The sequence below is a fragment of the Delphinus delphis genome, chromosome 9 (genome assembly GCF_949987515.2).
Source record: "Delphinus delphis chromosome 9, mDelDel1.2, whole genome shotgun sequence".
Lineage (NCBI taxonomy): Eukaryota > Metazoa > Chordata > Mammalia > Artiodactyla > Delphinidae > Delphinus > Delphinus delphis.
This window is the reverse complement of record NC_082691.1, coordinates 2,220,118-2,245,500: the sequence shown is the minus strand read 5'-3', so window position 1 is coordinate 2,245,500 and position 25,383 is coordinate 2,220,118. Positions and strand designations below refer to the sequence as shown.

Genomic DNA, 25,383 nt, shown 5'->3' with positions numbered 1-25,383 from the left:
TGCAGCCCCACACGGTGGGAGGAAGGCAGGGAGGACTCAGGCAGGGCCCGGGACGAGGGCGACTCCAGCTCCTGCCGTGGGACCGCCCAGCGGCTGGTGGCACCTGCAAGCCTCAGCTTACCCGTCTGTGCGGAAGAGGCGGCGATAAGACCCACAGGTGCTCCAGGGGGACCAGAGGAGATCACTGTGAAAGACACACAGCCCAGGAACATCCACAAGGACTGACTGGAGGCTACCAGCACAAACAGAGTTTTGATTAACAGGAAATCTGAAGAAAGATGAATAAACATTAGATGTGTTTGTTGATTGAAAAGTATTAAATTTAAGAGAGACAGAGAGAGAGTTAAGCTAGTAAATTCCTTCCTTTTTTCCCTACTCCACCGAGAAGTCTGTGGGTCAGCACCATGCACCCCTGCCCTACCCTCGCCCCCCGCCCTGCACCCAGCCCACAAGCTGGCCCAGGCTGGGAGGCGTAATGGGGTGCCACCCACTGAGGTGCCCGCTGGCCCTTCCGTCCCAACCCCAGTGCCCTCCCCTCCCTCTCCTCCTTCCTAAACCAGACCCTAACCCCCTCCTCCCAGGGCTTCAGACAAGATAACAGTCCTACTACCCACAGATAATGTCACTCCTCGTGTGAATTCTGATCCTGGGTTCTCCATGAGCCCTTCAGGAAAACGGCAGTTGCCGAAACCATGTTGAGAGAGTCGCCATAAGTGGGCCAGGTCAACACAAAGTCATTTTCTTTCGAAGGCAAAGTTATCAGACTAATGAGTTAGCAGGACCCCAGACGTGCTATGGCTCATTTAAGAGCCCAAACTATTAAACAGGTGTGGGCATCCCCAGGCTGTGGGCATCTTTCTGCACTAATGACTTGAATAGAAGACGTGCTCATCTCCTCTGTGACTGGCCAAGTTGAGAGACAAGTGACACTTTGCAAAGTAGATCAGGATCAAAGATACCTCGAAGGTGAGGATAATTGGCCAGAAACAGTAAGAAGTACTCTTTGCAGAGGTCAGTGCACTCAATCCTGAAACTCAGGCTCAAAAATATTTACCTAAGTGTAAGTAGGGAAACAGAGGCCCCATTAGAAACAGCCACTTACTTTTTTCTGCTGGTGGTGGAGGGTCTGAAGTTCCCCAAGTTAAAAGGACCATGACGCCCATCCGGATGGTGTGGGAGCAGGGTGGTCTGCTGGACTCAGAGCCCAGGACGAGCTCCCTCAGGATCTGACGCTCCCAGTGACCGGCGGTACCTCCCAGGGCACGTGGGGCCAAGTTCTTCGGCATGGGCCAGAAACCCTTAGCTCCGCTCACATACTGATTATTTCTTTCCCTCTCACGGAGGGAAAAAGCCAGAATGAGCCAGTTTTTACCAGTGTCTACTCTGACACGAGTCCCGCCAGCAACCATCCACTGCAGCTTTTACCCAACAGAATTGGAGGTGCTGGCGAACCCCTGCAAGGCATCTCTCTCACCAAACCGTGTGCCAGCCAGGCGTCCCTGATGCTTTACGGAACCACTTCGAGCGACCGAGAGAGGCTGGGCCAGATCCACCAAAGGCACTCGTTCCTGCCCAAGGGAAGTAAGGCAAGGTGTCAGGATGCTTCCTCCCTCCGGGGGGGCCCGCACAGAAGAGATCACTCTCGGGCGTCCCTCCCACACTTCCGTCTGTAAGAACCTGGAGGGTGGGTGGGCAAGTCTGCTGAGGATGGTGGGAGCCTGTCTCCCAGGCCCTCCGAACACGCTCAGTTGTGGAGGATAGGGGGAGACAGACCCTCTGGTCGCCCTCTCGGTCTATTTGGTCCTGACTCTTCGACCTCACTGCTGCCTTTAAAAGAATAAAAATGTGGCCTGGAACACAGAGGGAGGAAGTCGCTGTTGATCCGGCACTGCAGCCTACGAGGCTTGGGTGCGTCCAGGGTGGGTGGAGGGGACTCAGTCCAGGATGGCAGTGGGGGAGGTGAGCTCCAGGGTCCGGCAGTCTGAGATTTGGTTTTGACGGGAGCTCCCAGGGTTCAGGACGGAGCGCGGGCTGAGGGGAGCTTCCCAGGGGCACCGCGTCCCGGAACAGCTGGCCCAGCCCCTTCCCTTCCCGCTGCCTCTGGCCCTTGGACACGAGGCCTCCACCCTGCGACTCTCCCGTCGCTCTTCACAGCCAGCGGCTTCTCATCACGTCCGTCTGAGCCCCCAGCTCTGTCAGCAGGGCGGCTCCTGGGCCCGGTGGCCCCACTGCTGTACACTGTACACTGAAATTCCGCGGCACACGCGCTTCTGGACTTCGCTGCCCATACGTGTCTGTTGATCTGGCGAGCCAGCCCGCAGGCACCGGCTCCCTTCGGGGGCTGGGGGCTCCAGCTTCTGGAAGCTCACACAACGGGAAGGGAGATTTGCAGTGAGTGAATGAGTGCGAGCTCCTGCCATTTTCCCAGGACCTCGTGCCAAGGAAATGTGCCCCCCGGGAACGCTGAGGCTCTGACGTGATCAATTCAGTACTGACTGAAAGTAAGGCGAAGGCGCCCAGAGAGAGAAACAGTGAAAGGTCACTACAGATTATATGTAGTGACACATACATGTGCTGCCAACCTCACCACGCAGAAAAACCTAGGCCCCAAACTGTCACCTACCAAACATGAATTTGTAACCTAAGACACACGTGGGTTCATGGATACACTTTACCCCAGCGAGTAACTTCGTTACTTATTTGAATGCCAAGAATGCAAGCTTATTTAACGCCCCCGCCAATGACCAAACCGTCCAGCCACTCAGGGGACCGCCCGCAGCGACTCACTTCGTGAGAGACACGTGCACGCAGGAAGCACCGCACAGCCGCTCCTGCACCAAAGGCACCTCAGAACGCGAGCCTTCTCGAGGCCCAGCGCTCCCACCACGGAGCGTCAGCGACCCCCTGTGGCCACTTGCTAATCGGGCAGCAACCACCGGGCTGAGAAGATGGTTAACATTCTGAATCTACAAGGGCTGTAAGTCAGCTAACCTGACGCTCCTCGTACAGCCCTGTGGGTCAGCTACTGAAATCAACTCACTGCTCCATTCCCGTCACAAGTTCCCTGAATAAAGATTTCAAACCACATCTGACCACTGTTTACAGATAAGGCAGCCGGCGAGGCGGTGTCCTCACCCCACCCTGACCCCCCGCACACCCGTAACGCGTGCCGTCCGATAAGCCGCCTCTGACATTTTCCTTGAAGACCCATGTGACTTACCGCAGACAACTTGAGACCGTAACTCGAATTTGTAGCTTCTAATCCGTTTCTTTCTCAAAGCAGGTTAATTCTTGAGTAACTCATCTACTTGTCAGGGCTTGCGTTTAGCCCCAGGTAACAGGAATCAACGTGAAAGTAAACGTCCATTGAGGCCCAGGTGATTGTCAATACAAATGGTCACTTGAGGGCCATCTTCGTGGCTAGTGCTTCTGGCAGGCTGTCTGCACAGGAAAGTAAATCCCCACGCGATGCGCTGAAAGGTCATCTCAGCGAAGTCCCTGCGGAGGATCCAGGTGAAATTCCCCGGCTCCTCCCTCCGCGGGCAAACCCAGCCCACCGCCACGGCCCGCGTCCCCACCTCCTTATTTCTGGGGCCCTAATCAGTGTTCCTCACTCACCGTGGGGATGACACGGCCTGACTGCTCGCTGCTATCACACTAAGCGCCTCCCACGGTGCAGTCAGATTGGACCCGGCTCTCCCTACTGAAAGGAAATCAGTTACCCAGGCTGTCGTGCGTCAGTTTGGGAATCAGTGGAATAAGTATCATCACCAATTTTATCCTTTCAAACCCCAATGAAGACAACATTATGAAACTGAAGACCCCACGGTGGTGGCAGAGGACAATAACGCCCTTGATCTCCTGTCTGCCTCTTTATATCATTCCCACTCAACCCCCAGCCACAGGGGGAGAGGGGAGAAGGGACCACAGGAGGCCGACAGCTCCAGGACGCCGAGGGCTTGTGAGGCGGGAGAAGCAGCAAACTGTAGCTCTGAGTGGGAAACGTTTGCTTCTAAAATGCTGCTGATAGTTTCATCTGAGATGTGGAGAGAAGATCGAAGCTCTTCAGTTAACTTGGTGGTGTTCTGCACCAACTCTTTTACTTTTACGTCTGAAAAATAATCAGAAGGAAGGAAATCTTGTAATAATAAGCGTTTGGGCTATTCCTGACTGTGAAGACAAGATTTGACATGAAAACCTGGCAAGGGGCTTCCCTGGTGGCGCAGTGGTTGAGAGTCCGCCTGCCGATGCAGGGGTCACGGGTTCGTGCCCCGGTCCGGCAGGATCCCACATGCCGCAGAGCGGCTGGGCCCGTGAGCCATGGCCGCTAAGCCTGCGCGTCCGGAGCCTGTGCTCCACAACGGGAGAGGCCGCAACAGTGAGAGGCCCGTGTACTGCAAAACAAAAAACAAACAAAAAAAAACTGGCAAGGATGTTTCCTCCACTACATCCAGCCCATAATAAGCACTAAATAAAGTCAGCTCTTACACTTCTGGGAGGAACTGAGATCATCTGACCAGAAGTAAAACAAAACCCCAGGTTATGGGGTATTTCTACTCCCTTGCTTCCTCTAAGACGTGTGCATTTGACACTCGACTCTCGAAGGAGGTGTTTTTCCTGAGGGAACAGTGACCAAGGAAACGCACTTCTCTCCACGTATCCATTCATCTCGCTTTTCCTAACAAGAGGAGATTTGACCGGATTCTTCAGACTTGACTTGTTGATGCTGCAAGGGCTTCAGGAATAGCAAGACTGGACAGACGGGGAAACAGAGACTCCCAGATGTGCAGGGAGGGAGGGCCCGGGAGACACCCAGGCCACAGAAGCTTTTCTCTTTCCCCGTCTTGGTTTTGGTACCCAGGACTTTAGGGTTTCCTTCTCAACCCCCAATACATCAGACCTGCCAGGCTCTAAATTGTTATTTATCATATATAGATAGCATAACTCTACCTTAATACGTTTTATTTTAATAATATATTTGTGTGAGAAACTAAATTTAATTTTTAATCAAGCAAACTTGGAGGAACTACGTACTTACCCCCAGTTACTGTGAAATTGAGAAGAAAAGTCATAATGAGATTCCCAGACAACAAAGTCTTCTCGAGGCTTTGGGCCAACCTAAAATGGCAGAAAATTAAAGCCAATTTAGGCAAGATAAAACACCAGGAACAGTGCTGGAGTGAATATGCTGCCTCAGTTCCCAGGAAATGAACTAGAGAACAATACTGCCTTTCCATAAGATTCCTCAGAGATTCCGACACACGATGCCTCTGTGTGCGAATACCCATCAATCCCGGATGCCTGCCAGGCAAGATGAGTCAGGGGAATAAGGATGAGTAACAAACGGCTTCTCACAAATGCGAAAGGAACCGATAGGATAGACCGAGGCATGTATGAGAAATCGGGGTATCGAGAAGTCAGAGGAACATCATTCCTTCTGTGAATAAGTCACTTGCAGAACACGAAGGCCCCAATTTCCTCTTCTGGGGGCTCACACTTTCGAGAATACAGTACAAAATGAATCCAGTGTGAAGGTCATTTGAAAAATCGCTGACTGCTCTTATAGAACTATTCCAATACCATATTGTAATCTCAGATCTCGACATGTTGATCCAGCTTCTTGATCCCCAGTAAAGCTAGCCTTAGCACTAATGCAGCTCCTACAGTTTACAATTTAAAAAGTTAAAGTCACGGGAAATTTTGGTGTTGGTGAGAAAACACGTGTGTTAATGGTATATTGTACACATTATTGTCTGAAACTCTTAATTTAAAATGCATCGTCTTCATGAAGGGAGACTGAGGAGGTGGGGGCCCCGCCAGAGGGCACATATGTGTGCGTGTGCAGCATGGAGGCCGGTCCGGGCTGGCATTCACAGCCCTGCTCGCTGGCATCTTCCAAGCTGCTCCTGAAGCTTTCCAAGGCGCTGGACAGATTCCTGATAAGACCTTCACAACTCAGCTGATGGGGAGAGGTCCCTATCTTTTCCAGCTCCTAGAAAACACAGCAACGATACAGTTAGAAACATATCTACTCGTTGGTATGAGCTGAAGTCTGGAGACCAGACACGCGTGCATCCTCGCCGGGCATCACGTGGATTGTAAACTGTCAGCCTACTGTCCTCGGTCTCAGGACAGAGAAGATGGAGGATGTCTGATCCTGTCCAGTTGCCCTTGGGCGCTGCTGGGCTTTGGAGGGAGCCCTTGGCCGGGAACCAGGAGAGCCCAGCTCTCAGCCGGCTCTGCCATTTACCCAGAGACAAGAGGACACGGCAGGGACCAGCAGCGCCCAGCTGAGGACCTGGCACATGGCCTCCTGGCCCGAAAACTGAAGCCTTTCAAAATCCACAGCCACAAAACCGATGACTGAAAAGAAAACATGTCTATTTCTCCATAGGTCTGCCCACCTTGAAGGTCCGCAGGGCAGCCTGGAAGTCTCCAGGCCTCCCCTCGGCTGGGGTGCAGCCCTGAGGACTTGGAGAAGCACCGTGGAGGAACCCCCGGTCTTGGCCCTGACTCTAAGACTGCATGGATACATTATCCGCATCTTTTACAAGCATAAACAGTTTTATAAAAGACCAATCATTTTGCAAAATATATGTATACCTATAAATTGATAAATATATAAAATATCTATCATTTGTTAAATTAACTGACAAGTATAGGTAATTTAAAATGTAAAACATGCCAAAAAGCAGCAGACACTCATATAAATCTATGTACATTTCCCTGGACACGGCAGTCCTGCTGGATACCATGTATTTCACATCATCAGAATGTATTCATTTCATCACCCAGTTCTTCCTGATGTTGGAAGCACAGTCCCAGGTTATGGTGATTATGTGAAGGCATCAAACATAAATCAATACATAATATTTTAATAAATAAAACTTCTAAATATTTTTCTCAAAAGTGCCATTGGTCACTCTTGCAAAGGAAAATCATGATCACTCAGATGATCAGAGAACTAACAAGTGTATGTTCCAAGTGAGTTAAATGTGAAGAATCCTGAGGTGTCACAGTCGAGGGTCCTGAGCTCTGAGTCCCTCCTTCGGGGGTCCCCGGGCACAGGGGAGCTTCCCAGGATGTGATCCGAGCACCCAAACTCGCGCTGCCTCGTGGGGCCACCAGCAGCACGAACCTCCGGATCGCGGACCAGGGCGGGCAGGAAGCCAGGGTCCAGCGTGTACAGAGCACGAGGCCTTGGCTGGAGTCCTGTCCATCTGATGCCCCGGGGAGGACAGAGCGGGGAGGGGCCGGGCCATCGGGCCAAGCTCTCTGTCTCCTACTTGGTGGCAGGACTCCTGGATACATGGCTTCATTCCTCCCTCGTCCCCTCTGCCTGCTGGACCCTCAGACGTCTGCCACCCGGGGTACAGGCTGCTCCCTCCCACACGGTCACTGCCCCTAAGACAGGTGCACAGACCCCTCCTCCACTGACCACGACATGACCACAGGAGAGCAGAAGGGGAAGGATGGGTGAGGGGGCACAAGACCCAGGGATGCCCAGGCCCCCTCCCAGGTGCAGGTCTGTGCGTCTGATTCCGACAACACTCGTGGAAGCCCCTCGGGCCTTCACTCTCTGCTCCCCTTCTGGGCAGGGAGCTCTCCAAGCCACCCCCAATCCTCCACCCGACACTTCACAGCCCTGCCTTCTCCCTCCTCCACGGAGGCCCTCATCCTGCCCCCAGGTGCCCAGATATATCCGGATCAGAGCCGCAGGTACAAACAAGGAGCCTCATTTCCGAGAACGCAGGCTGAACAGGGTGTATTGCACTGGGGAGGGTTCCCTCGTAGAAAAGCACCTCTGGCTCACAATCTGTACCTATATGCAAATTAAATCTAATTCTACTCAGTTATAGCACTCCCGCTATAGCAGGATTTTATTCTTAAATTTAACACCGTGATAATATTGACAGGCAGGAGGCTGTAGAGAGGAAAGAGCGCCCCCCTCCCGGCAGCAGAGACACTGGGAGGAAAGCTCCGACCCCTCCTCACGGGCACGGGGGCTCCAGGCGGGCGGTGCCATGTCGGTGGGAAGCCTGAGCCCCGCATCCTCGAGGCGGAGACCACACAGTGGGCTCTCCTTCTCGGGCTGGGGCAGGTCTGTAACCGTCCAGGCACTGGACCATCCAGACGCAACGCTGCCCACAGCGGGGATGGAAGGTCCAGATCTGGGAGGTGGTAGGAGACCCCTGGCTCAACCTGAGGTCCGGCCACTTTCTCCGACTCTGCTCACCCCGGAAGAGCACGTGCTGCCACTTTTTAATGTGATTTCTGATCCCCATCGAGCTCCTTACGGCTGTTTTCAACCATTTAGAGCAAGGAGTGAAAGGGGGTAAGGAGCTGGCACCCCTAACCTTCATCGTATCGACTCAACCTCTGGAGACTCTCACTGCGCATGGGATTCCACGTTGGCACTGAGACAACCGTACGTTAGAGCATTTATGAATAGATGTTAGAGACGGACAGCGGCGCTGTGCCCTTTGCCTGCCTGTCGGGGCAAAACGTTTTCGCTCTAATTGAAACAAATATTAGTTCTGTTACTCATAAAAGTCCATTTCGCTTTCCGTAACATGAAGACACTTGCAAGCACGTGCAAAGCTGCGTGCTGGGCGCCCGCAGGCCCGTGTCAGTCCTGGTCCACCCGGTTCCAACACGCTGGGTCTGCGCACGCGTCTTGGGGTTCGCGGTCCCAGCGGGCCCCCGCGCTGCTGGAAGCTAGGCGCCGGGGCGGGGGGGTGCGGGGCAGGCGTGGGGGCAGCCTGGTTGCGGGAGGCACCTGTGGTCCTGGGAAGACGGGTGAGGAGAGCAGAGTGCCGGCGGGATGGAGGCTGCTGGCCAGAGTCCCTCACTGACCCCATGACCAGCCGCCTCCTTTAGGGAGAGCTCGTGGTTCCAGGCGGCAACGAACTGGCGGCAGGGTGGGGCGGGGGCAGAGGGACAGGCCTGTGATGAGCAGGCCCACATCATGGGCATGACCTGGTCAAGGCACAGTGGCGCTAGGAGTGTTCAGTGACAGCAGAGGCGTAGGCTGGCTGTGACGAGCAGGTGGCGCCCCTAGTGGAGGATGGGAGCCTGCGACCCACCTTCAAACTGCGGCCCTTTTGCTCATCTCTACTCCGGGCCGTAGGTGAAAACCAAGACTGCCCTGAGCAAACCTCATTTGTTTACGTTTGTTTGCAAAGGTATTTGACATGATGGTTCCTACCCAAGGCTGGCCTCTCCTCCCGACGCCCCAGGTGGGGGCTGATCCCACTCCTGGCTCCCAGTCTCTGCCACCTGCATCCCCCAGTTAACCACCCTGGGTCACCGGACCGCTCTCCCTGCGGTGGACCTGCCCTGCGTCCCGAGCAAGCTCTCCACGGTGTCCTCCAGCCCTGCACACCCGTTCAGTGACACACCTGGGCCCATCCACTGCTGGCCGTGGCCGGACATTCCCTCCAGGACGTCAGCGTAAAACCCCACAGATCCTGCACAGGCAGGAGTCCCAGGGGACAGAGATACAAGCAGTGAGGGCTCCTGGCATGTGCTCATTCCTTCATTCAGCAAACATCTGCCAGCATGTGCTCCAGTCCCCACACGCTGGGTTTCTGCTGATCAACAGGCAGGCCCGGTCGTGAGGAGACCACGGGCCAGCCACCCCGCAGGGCACAGCCAAGGGACCTAATGCAGGGCCCCTGAGCCCAGGAGTGGAGGCCAAGAAGAGCTTCCCAGAGGAGGTAACACCTATCTAGATAATAACAACCGCCTGAGAGTAAGTCAGGAGGACGAAGCAGAATAGACGGTGTGTCGGATGCACCTGGGACGGGTTCAGGGCCAGCCTGGCGGGCTCCACGCAGGGCCCAGGGCTCACGGCCCGCTCCGCTGACCCCAGCTCCTCTCTTTTCCTGATCAGCCCACCCTTGGCTTACCCATGTCCTCCTCTGCGCTCACACCCGTCTCCGCAGCACTCCTGCTGCCCCTGCTGTCAAGGACCTCAGGCCCGACAGCAAGGAGAGGGCTCTCTGCAGCCTCATTCAGGAGACCAGGCGTGAAAAGGCAGCAACACACGTGCATGGGCAGAGTCACTCCAGCACTGCTGGCCCAGTCTACGGACTCAGAAGTGCCCAGAGACCAGAGTTTACACCTTAGAGAAAGTCCTGAAAATCACCCAGCAGCCCTGTAAGGCCGCTCATGGCACTGTCCTTCAGCAACGGCATGAAGAGGAAATTCCACTGGAATCTGTAGTAGTGGATTTGACAAGCAGGGTCTCAAACGAGTGAACTCATTTACAATATAAGTATTAATGACTCACTAGCATAGACTCTACTCTGAGCGTCATGGAGACAGAACTGAATGAGTGACAGATCCTGCTCTCAGTGAAGCTGCAGACGACTGCAGGAAGGGCCACAAAAAGCTAAAACAAGCACTGAGTGCCAGGACTAGAGAACATGTTCTGGGACTCGGGTCACTGCATGGGTCGCCCAGCCCCGGTCAGTGGAACGGTCTTCTACCCCAGGCACTGGGCACACGCAGGAGAGGAAGACAAGGATGCTGCCTTCAAGGAAGACTGATGCCGGGGGAGGGGGGAGACTTAAGAAATAGGAGCATCAGGGAAGTGTGTTGGAGAAGCCTGAGAAGGAACAACTAGAGAGAAGCAGCATTCAGAGCTCAGGAGGTCTCACCAAGTGAATGGGAACTAGTCAGCACTGGGAAGAGGGTAAAAGGCAAAGGACTCATCAAGGGTCGGCCACAGCAGGCAGGGACTGGCAGTCAGTGAGAGCGAGCTAGTCCTGGCTCGGGAGTTAGTTGCACTTGCCCTGATTTACCATGTCTGTGCCAGAATTCCATTGAGCTTTGCTCTGTAAGATTTTGCTGACACGTGGAGCTGAAGGTTGAAGTCAAGAGAGAAGTGGTCACCATCCAATCAGCCCATGTTGCTTGTAGCTGTTGCCATGTTGTAGGTGTGTGTTCATGGCCCCATCTGCTGCTAACAGTGAGTCATTCTTGCAAATAAGATAAAGATCAATACATTTACATGCATCATATAGGTTATACAAATCCTATGAGTGGTGCTACAAAAAATAACACATTTGGGAAGCAAAACAAATGCTTAAGTTGGCAGCTTCTTCACGTGATTCTGGTAGTGCTGTTAACCTTGCTGGGAGATACGACTGTTACCTTATTCAAATACTTCCTACTAATGTTCACCCACGTTTATTCAGAGTTTGGATATCCGCCATAGACTGTAGTTCTCTGTAATACCACTAAACATAATATTTATTAATTATTAAATAAATTTGTTTCCTATATATTTGTTTCCTATATATTCCTATATATATTTATTTCCTATATAAAAGAAATAGGAGCATTAACACTGCATTCGATAGAGGTCAACTCAAGGTCACTGCCAGCGAAGGGGATGCAGGCATCCCTCCGGGAAGAGCTGCTGGCTCTAGCCGCAGGGCACAGCTGAAGGTCAGGCCACAAACACAGGGAAGCACATTCCAGGAGCAGAGACACAGCCCAGAAGCCGAGCTCGGGCAGGGAAGGGCTGTTCAGCTGACTGGAGAAGGTCGCAGCCCGGGGGTGGGGAGGCTGGGAGACTCAGGGCCTTGGAAACCGGCAAGAAGGCTGCGCTTGAACCCAGGAGAAACTCAGGGGCACCTGACCACCTTGCTGCCCACCCGGTAGGGCCACTGGGCAGCCCTTCTCCCCAAGCAGCCCACCTGCAAGAAGGACGAGCACACGCTGGACCAGCATCTCCACTCTCCACAGAATCACCTCGAGGTCCTGAGGGCTCCGAGGCTGCGGGAAAGCCCGATTCGCTTCCGCGGCACTTAGGGGGAAACAGCGGCGTTAAAGGTGAGTACCTGCTTCTCTGTGTGAGAACACGTCATAACACTCGTGAACGAACCGTTCCCCTGCTGGGCCAGCTCGCTCCACAGACATCCGAGGACACAGCCTAGGAAACGGCAGGTCTCCTGTTTTCGTTCATAGCGTCATTTTGTTGCCAACAAACGTGACATTTGCTCTCTCTTCTTGTCTGAGGCCGTCCTCTCGAAATGCAAAGGTACATGATCAGAGTGTGAGAGAGAAAGGAGGAAGCCAGGGGGGGATTCTTACGTTTTCCACATGGGTACAGGAACCCACCTTTACGTAAGGAAGACTCTTATCTTTAAACAGACTCCTGGAGTGCCGTAGTGTGTGTGTGCATGTGTGTGTGTGTGTATGCGTGCGCGCAAGTCTCTGTGTTCGCATGCGTGCATAGGTGTACTTGTGTGTATACACCTGTGTGTGTTGGTCTTTATGGAGCCAGCTCCGGTAATGTGGCAAAAAAGCCTCCCGACCAACTTTGTAATAAGCTGCCCTGGCTCAGAAGCGCTGAATTCTTCTTCAGACTTAGGTCCTAACGCCATTGAGGTAAGGGGCGCAGCAGCTCTCAGCGTTAACCCTGATCTTTCTAACCCCCCAGGCCCTGATCTCTCAGCCTCTGAGATGAGGAACGTGGTCCAGAAGAGCAGCTCACAAACTGTCGCATCTTAAGCCCCCCGTGGCTTTTGTTCCTCCCTCAGATGAGTTTCTATATTCCTTACAAAACTCAAAACCATCCCAAACATCAGACACACTGAACATATAAATAGCATTATCTGGGAAGCACTTCGAAAAGAAATATATATATATATATATATATTATTTTAACTGTGGGCCACATCGACTAATTAAGGCTACAGCTGCCCAAGGACATTCCCTGAAAATAAATATCCTTGACAAGCCCTGGAGATTGATTTAAAAAAAACAAAGGCCCATTGGCTTCTCAACGGGCCAGCCCCTTCGACATCATGCTGAGTCACCCTGTCCTGGGCTCTCTTGCTGGGGCGGACACAGCAGCATCACTGGTCTGAGAAAACATCACCGTGCTGGAGAAGGCACCAGGATGCTGGGACAGCCTGCAGCATGGCTTCCGGGGACCACAGCAAAGTTTCATTCTTTTGTATGCAATTCAATATTTCTACAGCATGTTGTTCTAAATTTACTCTCCTCAGAGGAAGAATGAGACTTTCTAAAAAAATGTTTAACTTTACGTTCTGCTGTGGTGTTGATGTTACCACAGAACAACCTTGCTTAGTTCAACACACCTGAGGGCTTAGCAGGGCCACGTCCCTCAGCAAACGTGGATTTTCCTTCATCGGATTATTGTGTCTTGGTTGTCAGAGTCCAGCCAGTCCTTAAAGAATGCAATTCTCATGTGCTAATTCGGAAACTTCAGCGTGGTGGAGCTGTGTGTACCTATCAGGACACAAGCAAGCTCAGTGACTAAATGCACGTATGGACAGGGCGCTGGGATGCTTGAGGTGATGAAAACTGGTTTCTTTACAGTTACGGCAGTTAACTGTGGATGAAGAGAGTAGGAAGCCATTTGGCACTTTTGAAGGTCAGGTGGAATCATACAAAATCCTCTAGGGAAGCCAGATACAAGAGCAAAGGATTACTCCAAACAACACACAACATAAAGTTAATTTTTCAACTATAAAAAAGTATAGCTGAATGGCAAAATAACTGGGGGTGGGAAATTGTTATTAGCAACTTGTTTTAGCCCCAGAGAAAGACGAGCTTACGTGTAATTTTTGTTTCTGGCCAGAAGAAAACCATAATGATGTGTAGGGCCATTTATTAATCCCCATCAGGTAATGTTATATATAGACTTTGAGTAAATTGTGGGATTTTAATGACGGCATTTTAGTTGTGCCCCAAGCGTTGTGGGCCTGGAAGGAAGGGTCAGATCTGACGGCCCCTGTGCGGCCGCCACTGGCCACTGCCGGCCTTGCTCAGCAGAGCTGCCGCAGGCCCTGGTCTCTCAGCCTCTGAGATGAGGAATGTGGTCCAGAAGGAGGCTCACAAACCCTCGCATCTTAAGGACCGCCTGGCGGCCCATCGCAGGCTGTGACGGGGCAGGTATGAGGCAGCTTGGGATCCTACGTTTCCAACCAGCTCCCAGGTGAGGCTGCAGGGCCACCACCTCACACGGGGCCAGAGGGCCTCTGGGGGTGGGGTGCACGTCCCCCACCCCTCTCCGGGGACTTGCTACAAAGGCTTCAGACACAAGGAGGGAACAGAGCCAGGTACTGCCTTCTGTTTCTGACCACCGTTGCCTCTGCAGCTCACTGGCCTTAGTGCTATGATAGATTTAGGGACTGAGGAAGAGCCTAAAAGCAGCGCTCACTTCCACAGGGGGTGGACTCTAATGGGACGTAACACAGGTGGTGACACTTGCTGCTGAATGAGGCCCGACCAGAAGCGGGGAGATGACATAGGGCCAGAGGGTTCCTTGGGACAAAAACAGTGGATTCAGGTCTGGGACGACCAAACTTCTCTTCTCTGTATAACTGCAGGCACTGAAGCAGAGGCAGGAGAAATGAATTCTGCCCAAATTTGCTCTAGATCCCTGACCTCTGCCATCTGGGAACTTGTAGTAAATCTTTAGGATATTAATGGACCTTTCTACTTTTTTAGGAGTTTTGTTGTTGTTGTTCTTATTATTTTAATTTTAAGCTAATGTTTTTGCCTAGATGTCTGTGGTGGTTGTTTTATCCCTAATATGCTTCATGTCTTAAACCCAAATTAATATGCATGTTAAATGCATAGCTTACGTTTATTTTACTGTAGAATCCTTACCATACCCCCAAAGGTATCACTGTTATCCCTGTTTTATACACAAATAAAGGGAGGTTCAGAAAGTTTAAAGGATTTGCCTTGATTCAGAAAGTTAGTGAAGTGTAGAACCAAAGCTCACATCCAAGTCAGGATAGTCTGACCCTAAACCCACAACAGGGGGATTTTCTGTTTTAGACTTTTTGTATCTTCCTCATTCAAGAAGGCCATGATCAAAGAATAGTGAAAACAGGAGAGAGTGGAAGCAAGTAATCACTAAAGTAGAATGAAAGCGGGCACCAAGCCTTCCGAATTTAAAAACTGGGGTGGTGACTACACCCAGTCAGCTCACAGCCCACTAGTTTCCAGTCTTGGGGTCACGGTGTAAATCCACTCTGTGGAGAACTGGAAACAGCAGGTGAAAGCCAGGACTGGTGAAGAGCAGGGCTTGCCAGGACCAACTCCAGCTCAAATGAAAATTCAGAGCCGAGTGTCAAGTCAAACACAGTTTAGGATCAGAAACAATGAGGCTCTGAAAGCCATCATTCAAATTCCAAGGCACCAATAGTTCTTTGTGCCAACAGACACATGCTTCACTATCCAAGGAGATCCTTCCAGGTTATTAAAAAGGAGTGGATTCAAGGTGCAGCCGTGTGGCAACAGGACTAACCGAGAATAAGTCAGGCTACCTGGCAGATGAGTGAGGGTTCACTTTCAGTCTCCCTGTGGGACTCAGAGACCACGGACCACCGGAACCGTACGGTCACACAGAGAGGATGGGCTGGGACACAGCTGCACACGCCCTCATCCTAAGGCAGCAGATGACCCCCGGAGCATGACAGCCAACAGCGCTGGGCCTTCTGAGAGCAGGGTTTCCCTGACCTACTATTCGGGGTGGGCGGCCAGTGCTTGGACATAGATCAACCACAGAGTCAGGTTGAATCTAAGGAGGGAAGAAGCCCGGCCCTGTCCAGGGGGCAGTTACCCTTGACAGCACAGTTTTCTGTGTAATGTGAATGGCCTCAGGTTTTTATCTGCATATCAAATAGCAGAACCCTCGGCTGCCAGAGCAGGGGAACAGAAAAACTGGTTACATACCTAGTCTTGGGGCACGTGAATAGAATAAGATGTTTTTACTTTTGAAAAAATAATTTACTTTGGAGAAATTTAGGATAAATTCAAATTGTATTTGAATGCCAAATAACGAGGCAAATAGCGACAAGAGACTGGGCATGAGCCATGCCCTGGGGAAGCCAGCTTCAGAGTGTAAGGAAGGTTGAGCTCAAGGAGGACTGCTTACCCTGGTTCAGTGCAATTCCTGCCTGATTCTGTTTTATAGTTACTGCAGGGGAAAACGAAGCAAATTCACTGTTTCATTACCTTGGATGGATCAGTGAGACCTTTTGCCAGTATCCAGCCAATGCAATCAATCCCTTCTGGTATTTCTCAAAATGTGATCATGGTTTGAGGACATCAGGAAAGTCAACCAGCTCTTCCTTGGTCTTCTCATCTTTTCTTGATCTGCTATTCTCTCCAGGGGTTGCATTAATAAAAATTTCAAAAATGTGCTGAAACAAAGTGCTCAAGGAGTGTGTCTTCTGAGAGCTGTTGAGGAGAAGCTCTTGACTCACGAGAGCTAGTCTACTTAACACGCTCTGGACTGCTTCTCTGAGTTGTTGGTGAGTCAAGTCCTGAATCAAAGTGCTGAAAAGCAAAGCTTTACTCAAATCACCTCTGTTGTCACTTTTCAACCCACTGGAGGCCTTTCCAACTGCTGTTACGGTTTTCAAAAGGTCATTTGGATGTGGAGCCAATGTCAGCAACAGACTAAGAACATCCTTGTTGTCCTTCCCTAACTTATGCCAAAGCGCTTCTGAGGTGAGGTCAATCACCTTTCTCAAGTAAGTCCCTAGTTCCATGCTGTTTCATGATGGTATTTCATGCAAAAACAGGATCACTTCACGAGTTCTTTCCCCTTTTGTATCCTGAGGCAAATTATGAGTAGAAATTGGATTAGAATATAAAAAGTCTTTGTGATTGATGATGTTGTTTATAGGAACTAAGTAATCCAGGATTTCTTCCCATAAGTTGACAGAATCCACAGAAAATATTTGGGTCCCATTATTAAATGCTGCCACGAGACATTCCATGTCTCCCAAATTGATTTTCACAGAAGTTAAAAATTCAGCTATTTCTTCCCTAATATCATAAATATCTTTGGACTGGTTCACATATGTGAATATGCTAGATGACATATTGAAAATATCAGAGTCTTGGGAGACAGCAGGTTTGACTCCAATCATCCCAAAGGCCAAGTCAAGAAATGGCGTCAACAAGTCATCTATATTTTCAAATATTAAATGATCTGCTTTTTACAAAGTAATCATTTCATTGGCAACATCTCGAACACTTTGTTGCAAAATGGAATAAAGGGTGTCCAAGAATTTCATGGTGTCATTGGTGTCCAAGAATATCATGGTGTCGTTGGCTGTGAAGACAAAAGGCATTTCAAACATGGCAGCCACCTCTCTTGAAGTTTTCTCGGCCAGCTTAAGAAGGTCCACGGTGGAGGTGACGGAGGTGGTGAGACCTCTCATTTCGGCTCCATCGTCCACCAGCATGGTCAAGAGGGGGTCCAGGGCACGACTCTCTCCACCCACTTTTGCCCTTGATATAACACCAAGTAAGCACTTGGTAATTTCTAACGTTGCTCTGTTTCTGGGCGGTTGCGGGGGGCGGGGGAGGGATGAACTATTTATAAAGGAAAGAAAATCGGTTAGATTAGTGAGTATAACTTCTTGGAGGGCAGGGTACAGGGCACGTAAGTCCTTAATAAGAGAGTTTAAAAGAGTGTCCATGAGACGTGCTATCTCTATTGATGTTTCTCTCACGAGGTGAACAGCAGACCTGAGATCTTGATTGAGTTTGAAAAGGTCCTCATAACTGTTCATATGGGAAAGCAAGTGATTCACCACTGTAAGAAACTCCAGATTATTTTCAGTCTCATTTTTTATTGATGTTTCCCTTAGAAGAGTGTGGAGTAAATCTCCCATTAACTGCAGTACTCGAGGATTATCAAAATAAAATTCTCCACCGTCTAACATAAATGAGCTTTTGATTAGGTGATACACAGCTTCCTTTAAAGATGAAAAAATGTTCACCAATCTGTCCTCTTTCATGGAGATAAGAAAATGATCCCGTTTCAAATTTTCTAGAATTTTATCCTTTGGGACAAAACTGTAAATATATATTTTTTAAATTTCACGGTTAGTAATGAAAAGATTGAAAACATACACAATTGACCCTTGAACAGCCCGAAGGCTATGGGAACTGACTTTCCTTTGCAGCCAGCCTCCGTGTCTGTGGTTCCACATCCACAGATTCACCCAACTGTGGATCAGGTAGTATTGTAGTACCTATTTAATGAAAAAGCCACTTATAACTGGGCCCATGCGGTTGTTCAAGGGTGAACTGTAGTGATTTTTTTTGCTTTACAGTAGCATCATGGGAGGATAATACTGACTGAAATACTGAAATGCTAAAATACATCCCAGATGAAAATTAATGTTTTGTTGCTAAATAATGAAAAGATTGGATAGATTTCACGTATAAATCCATTGCAATACCTCAAACCTAACAACTTAAAAAGCCATGAACTTTGCTTTTAGAAAGGAAAGGAACGTGAAATGACCGTACAATGATTCTCAGTGTAACAGGTAACATCCTTCTGAATATTCCAAGACCTAGCGAGCCACTCAGCGTGGCAGGGGCTCTGTGACTTATCAACTCAGTTGGGCCGAGCCCCAGATTCAAGCCCCAGAGCCCCTTTCTTGTGTGTTTCTGGTCTGGTGGGCTTCACGGGTGATTTGCTCATGAGAGTGCACAACAGCCACTTTGTAGCATCATAAACACTAACCTAGGTGCTGCTGGAGGGAATTCATCAGATGTGACTGAAGACCCCAGACAGCCAGCTTTAAGTCAGGGAGAAGGGATGCTGCCCCGGCGGAAGCCTGACCTCACCAGTCGCAAGGTCTTCGAGAGGGTTAGGACCTCCTGGACCCAGCGAGCCCACCCTCATGCGCAGCTGGATACCTCCTTCCCCATCACCCCGACCCTGCCCCCCAACAGCCCCCTGTCGATGGGAACCTGCAGCTCCTGCCTGTGGGATTCCAGCTTGTTTCCTAACAGCTTGCCCTGCTGACTCTGGACTCCCTCAGCCAGCCCCAAAACTGCGGAAGCCAATTCAATCCCCGTATGAAGTCTTTGCTCTGTTTCTGCTTCTGAGGTTGAGACCTGACTGATACGGACATCACAGAATAAGGTAGAATCTCCCTCCAGCCTTTTCACTGGCAAGCTTCAAAAGGAATGAAAAAATAATATATGAAAAAACATAGTGTGACTCTGAGTTTTAAAATTTTGGAGTTTTAGCAATTCCAAATATAAACATCAGTAGATTTATTGGAGTGAAAATACTTAAGCCCTTCATTTGTGATTAGACAGTTAATGCAATAATATGACCATCACATATATCCATATACATATATAATAACAATTTTTCAGTTCCATATAAAATAGAATTTTATAATTATTTTCATAATCCAAAACTGTAATAAAGCATAATAAGTGATTAATTCCCAGGAGCTAGGCTTATATACATATATTTACTAGTTAGATGACAATCATCAAAGTTATTTTACCTTGATTTTTATAAAACGTTCATTAAGACAAAATTCACTTCAAAGATCATTCAAAGGTGTTGGTACAAGCGCTGTCATTGACACTATAAACTCCAGGAAATAAACTGGATTGTAACATGCAACTACAAGCACTATACAAAGCAAAAGTAAACTCACCTCATCTCTGCAATGACATCTTTGTGGAAGTCTTTCAGCAGAAGAGATATTTTGTCCCCAGAATTTTCCTTTAGTAAAAAGGGGAAGAATGTTTTCAAAAGCTGTTCCAAGAAATCCACTATGCTTCTTGGAGGGAGAATGATTCTCTCACCATTTTCTGAGTGTGTATGGTTCAAGGCGAGGTTAATGAAATTCATTATTTGAAGGTTGGTATCACTTAAATTCAAGGCTGCTTCTTGAGCACTCTCAGCTAAGTTGTTGATTGAATTAATTAGGAAGCTTTCAAAAAGCAGCTGAACAACTGAGAAATTAATTAGCTGTTCTTGGTTTAGCAGACGAAGAAGTAGGGCAACATCAAAATTATCTTCTCTAGAAACATTTTAGAGATTACCCAAAATGGTAGCAATATCATTAGTCAACAAAGCTATATCATCAGTTGAACTCTTGTTAGCTGTAAGAAGAAATAATGTTTGTATCATTTTGGAGTAATCTTCATTTGCATATTTATGAAACCAGTTTTTTATGATCAAGAAAAAATCTTCAATGATTTCTAATGTCTTCAAGGATGATGAATCCAGGCTTTCGGAAAAATGGGCAAGTGGCAAAGTTAGGTTTTGAAGAGCCACTGAATTAGTAATTTGTATTTCTTTGTTAATTTCAGAAAACAGGGATCTGATACTAAAGTTACGGGTTAGATATTTCATGATTTGTTCAAACTCAAGCCATAGTTCTTCAAAGTTGTAAGTTGTTTCACTTTTTTTAATAAAACGTGATAGTGCTTCTAAACTACCACCATTTCATTCAGAAATGTCATGAATAGAGAGACTACAGAATTAGCACTATTTTCTAGGCTCTCATCCCTAGAAAACAAGTTTATTATCCTTTCCAAATGTAAGGAAATATTTCTAACAGATGATTCTGTTCCTTCATCAACATTAAGGATCTTGTTTAAACTAGCTAGTTTATCAAGGAGGTTTTCATCTGATGTGGCTTTTGTAAAGTTGCCTTTTTTTTAAATTTTTCTATGATTTGCAAAGCAATCTGCTTTTATGGAACAGCTGGGACAAAGTTCAGAGATGCTGCTATTGTCTAATTTCCAGAAAATGGGACAAATCGTAACACCTTATGACAAAATTCTTGCACAGTTTTCAAAAGCAAAGTTTTAACATGGAAGACTTTGGACAGCTCTAGAAGAATGGAATTCCAATCCATTAATTCATGAATTACACAGGCTACTTTCCTAGTTATTTCCACCTGTGAGCTTTCATTCCAACATTGTGAGTCTTCACCTGGGGAAGACAGGTGGAGGTGGTCAAGGATACTGGCCACTTTGCTGTAAAAGGAAGGAGACGTGAGCTTGTGGGCATCACAGGCTCCTGACCTTGGATTCTGCTGAAATCCAGAAGTTGTGTGATTCCAGCACCAAAACACAGGAAGACAAGTTAAAGCCTCTGAAAGGATGCCTGGTTGATCTGATATTAAATTCAATTGTGTCCAAAAGAGTTTTAATCACAATAGTGAAGTCTTCCTTGGTGACGTCTGAAAGGCTTATGCCATGCAGGAGCGTGAAGTTACAGACGTCCCTGAGGGTCTCCATGATGTTTTTGTCACCCACGCCCTGCAGGAGCCTCATGGCACGAGGGAGCACATAGTACACGTCGATGGAGGCAACGGCGTCCTCTTTAGGAAGCAGGCGTGAGAACCTCAGTAGGTGGTTAACACTCCAAGAATGTGAGCTGTCGACAAATTTTTCCATCAAGTCAACAAAGAAGCTGACCCCCAAACTGCCAGTACCTAACCTACTGACATTCTTAAAGAAATCTCACACTGGTCAGAATGGCCACCATCAAAAAGTCTACAAACAATACATGCTGGAGAGGGTGTGGAGAAAAGGGAACCCTCTTGCACTGTTGGTGGGAATGTAAATTGATACAGCCACTATAGAGAACAGTATGGAGGTTCCTTAAAAATCTAAAAACAGAACCACCATAAGACCCAGCAATCCCACTACTGGGCATATACCCTGAGAAAACCATAGTTCAAATAGAGTCATGTACCAAAATGTTCATTGCAGCTCTATTTACAATAGCCAGGACATGGAAGCAACCTAAGTGTCCATCAACAGATGAATGGATAAAGAGGATGTGACACATATATACAATGGAATATTACTCAGCCATAAAAAGGAACGAAACTGAGTTATTTTTAGTGAGGTGGATGGACCTAGAGTCTGTCATACAGAGTGAAGTAAGTCAGAAAGAGAAAAACAAATACTGTATGCTAACACATGTATATGGAATCTAAAAAAAAAAAATAAATGGTCATGAAGAACCTAGGGGCAAGATGGGAATAAAGACACAGACCTACTAGAGAATGGACTGGAGGATACGGGGAAGGGGAAGGGTAAGCTGGGACAAAGTGAGAGAGTGACATGGACATATATACACTACCAAATGTAAAATAAATAGCTAGTGGGAAGGAGCCACATAGCACAGGGAGACCAGCTCGGTACTTTGTGACCACCTAGAGGGGTGGGATAGGGAGGGTGGGAGGGAGGGAGACGCAAGAGGGAAGAGATATGGGTACATATGTAAATGTATAACTGATTGACTTTTTTATAAAGCAGAAACTAACACACCATTGTAAAGCAATTATACTCCAATAAAGATGTTTTGTTAAAAAAAAAGAAAAGATCCATCAGGCTTTCACTTATCTGTTCCAGCTGGTCTACTAGCAGGTGTATGTCTGTTTTCTTGACCGTGCACAGGAGAGAAGTTACCTTCTTTAAAACTTGAATAGTACCTGGCTCTTGTGGAATATCGTGATAAACTGAGGGCATCAGGGCGTTGAACGCCTCCCTCATGAATTCAATATTGAGACCACAGCTTTCATTAATCCATGAGAAATAATCTGGGGTGAATTTTGGAGATCATGAGATAAATTGAAGGCAAGGTAACTAGCTAACTGATAAAATGAACAGCCTAAGCTGTGTATACTATTTTCCTTTGGACTGGTAGCAAATATGTTTAATTTTTTTTTCAGTTTTAGAAGAGGTGTTCTTTTCCAGGATGTTAGGGGAAATATCTTTCACAAGTTTTTGAATTTCCTTCCCCAGAGCTACTAAATGCAGCCAAATACTTTGAAACTGACAAGGCATTTCATCTGACATTTCTATGGGTTTTAGAATTAATTCAGTAAAATGTTTCCAGTTGGATTGAGGCGCAGAATCAACATCCCTTGTTAAGTTGTTGATAATCATCCTTACTTGGTTTGTGGAATCACTTAAAAGAGTTAATAAAATCTCAGATTTTGGTACCTTTTCTTTTTCAAAGACTGCATTAAGTATAACGTTTAGAAAGTCAGCCACATTTTTTAAGTAAACGTTCACACAATTTATTTTTGACATCTTCAATGAACAATAAGGTCCCATCATTCTATTCAACATCCAAGTAACAAGCTTCAAAGTAGAGCTCATTTGTTTTCCACATCTGGAAATATTCCCTGGCAGCTTTGGGGAATTTTCACATCACTTTCCAGTGCAGCCAAAATCTGCATGAGACCAACACGAAGAGGAGTGAAAACATTCGTGTCCAGCTGAAATATTTGAGCCAGGCGTCCACAGATTTGGGCCCACATTTGCAGCCATGAAATGGTACAGTGAACGGCCGTAAATCCATGGAACTCACTGCCGTTTGCTGAGAGGTTTGAAAGGATTTGTGCCCACGGGAGAATAGATGAAGACCCCTCATCTATTGAATAATTCATGGAAGAAACGCTTTTATTATCCAGAACAAAGCGTTCACTACCCAGCAGGGCTTCTGCTGAGCCATTGACGAGTTGGCTCACATACTGAAATAAAGAAAAAGTAGCGTGGATCACTTCCACTGCAGGGCCCTCTGTAGACAACAGGGATTGGACTTGAAGCTCCAAAAAGTTAAAAATTGAAAGCAACTGTTGACAGTAAGATACTTCAGAAATTCCCCTAAGAAACCCTGTTGTCTCATATAAAAATGCAAATGCTGGGGCTTCCCTGGTGGCGCAGTGGTTAAGAATCCGCCTGCCAATGCAGGGGACGTGGGTTCGAGCCCTGGTCTGGGAGGATCCCACATGCCACGGAGCAACTAAGCCCGTGAGCCACAACTACTGAGCCTGCGCGTCTGGAGCCTGTGCTCCACAGCGGGAGAGGCCGTGACAGTGAGAGGCCCGTGCGCCGCGATGAAGAATGGCCCCCACTCGCCACAACTGGAGAAAGCCCTCGCACAGAAACGAATACCCAACACAGCCAAAAATAAATAAGTTTATTAAAAAAAAAAGTCAAACTCAGGGAAAAAAATCCAAAAGATAAATAAATACATAAACAAACAAACAAACAAATAAAATCAAGCAGGGAAAAATGCAGGAGGAAAGTGCACGGTCTGGACATGCCACGACACAGGTGTCTGCTGTGGGGCGGCACCTGTTTGCAGAGGTGCAGCTGGCTGGGGGCACAGAGCAGGTAGTTTCTGGCCGCTGACCACCTGGGGTCGCAGTCTGCAGGGTGACCCCCCCCACCCCCGTTCCTCTTCATCCTCGTGGCAGCCGAACAAGGCTGAACACAGCATCCGCCCCAGTGAACTGTCTGTGGGAATCTGGCAACGATACGGAAAATATTAAGAAATCAAGGGTCTTTTATCCTGGGATGTTTCTCTCCGAATAACACCCCAATCTTGCCAAAGAAAAACCTCCGACATTTGCTTGACTGAAGTCGTAACAGGGTGATAGAGTGATAACGTCCATGTGAATCTGCCTGGAAGGGAGGCCTTTGGAGTTAAGGAATAAGTTGATGACATTTTTCAGGAGCACTGCTGTTTCTCCAGGACTCGGGGATGGTTTCAGATACTGTTTGTCTCCACTCTCGGGCCAAAGGCAACCACGGGCCGGCCCAGTTTAACTGATACCTTGGACTAACAAATTTGCTTTGCCAAAAACATCTTCTTTTCTAATTATCTATCAAAGATGAATGAAGTTGGAAGGGTTCAAATTGGAGCTGTGAGTCAGAAATTGCTTAATATTTTGAAACCAAACCTCCTTTATTTCTGTAAATGAACTTCTCTAATACGGCTCCATGAAAATACTTACATTCATGTTGGACGAAACCATGTTCCTCTATTACAGAGTTTTACGATTGTGGCGTCATCTTTCAGAAATCCCATTGGCAGCAATGGTCACAAAGCATTGAAGCCCCATTCATTCCCTCTGTAGTTAGTTCCCTTCCGGATCCAGATTAAAACTACTCCCTGTGACTATCGAGGCACAAAGCCACAGACTCCCTCGTGGTCTCTGTATTGTTTCTTTTTTTTTTTTAACTTTAAAAAAACACAAAACACTCAGCAATACCACGTGGCCTGTCAGAGGAATATAGCCCTGTCCCTGCCCTCAGGACCCGAGCGGACTGTCTGATGACACGCAGTGGGAAGACACCCTCTCCCAGGGCAGCAGACGCAGAGACCCCAGGCAGGCCGGGAGCAGCAGGGCCTGGAGTCGGCAGGACTGGGGGGACCCACGCTGATGCCGTTGGAAGACAGGTGGTGGACCCCAGAGATGCTCCCGTGTGAATCCCCAGAACCTGTTAATGTATCATGTCGCCTGGCAGGAAGGCCGTGAGGTTGCAGATGGAATGATGGGTGCCCGTCTGCCGACTTGAGATGAGATTATCCTGGATCATCCAATGACCTGAGGAAACTATGAGGGTCCTGAGAGTCAGGGTGATGCATTGTGAGAAAAACTCAACCAGACATTACGGGTTCTGGGGATGGGAAGGGGCCACCAGCCACTGAAAGCAGCTGCCTCTAGAAACTGGAAGAGGCAAGAGAACGATGCCTGCCTGGGAGGCTCCAGAAGGGACACAGCCATGCAGACC

At 48.4% G+C, this 25,383-nt stretch overlaps 2 protein-coding genes across 2 annotated transcripts; both read right to left on the bottom strand.

Moving 5' to 3' along the window:
* Positions 1-8,629: 8,629 nt before the first annotated feature.
* ABCA13 (ATP binding cassette subfamily A member 13) lies at positions 8,630-22,959 on the bottom strand. Its single transcript, XM_069541047.1, is given in 11 exon segments — positions 8,630-8,787; positions 9,912-10,088; positions 11,709-11,818; positions 17,446-17,868; positions 19,485-20,281; positions 20,284-20,579; positions 20,582-20,966; positions 20,968-21,306; positions 22,180-22,364; positions 22,367-22,520; positions 22,522-22,959. Coding segments are annotated over 11 exon segments (3,462 nt in total).
* On the bottom strand, positions 22,956-24,623 carry LOC138414177 (ATP-binding cassette sub-family A member 13-like). Its single transcript, XM_069541046.1, has 3 exons — positions 24,603-24,623; positions 24,036-24,112; positions 22,956-23,541 (listed from the first exon to the last, which is right to left on the bottom strand). Exons 1-3 carry the CDS (start codon positions 24,621-24,623, stop codon positions 22,956-22,958), a joined length of 684 nt encoding a protein of 227 aa, XP_069397147.1.
* Between the last annotated feature and the right edge of the window lie 760 nt (positions 24,624-25,383).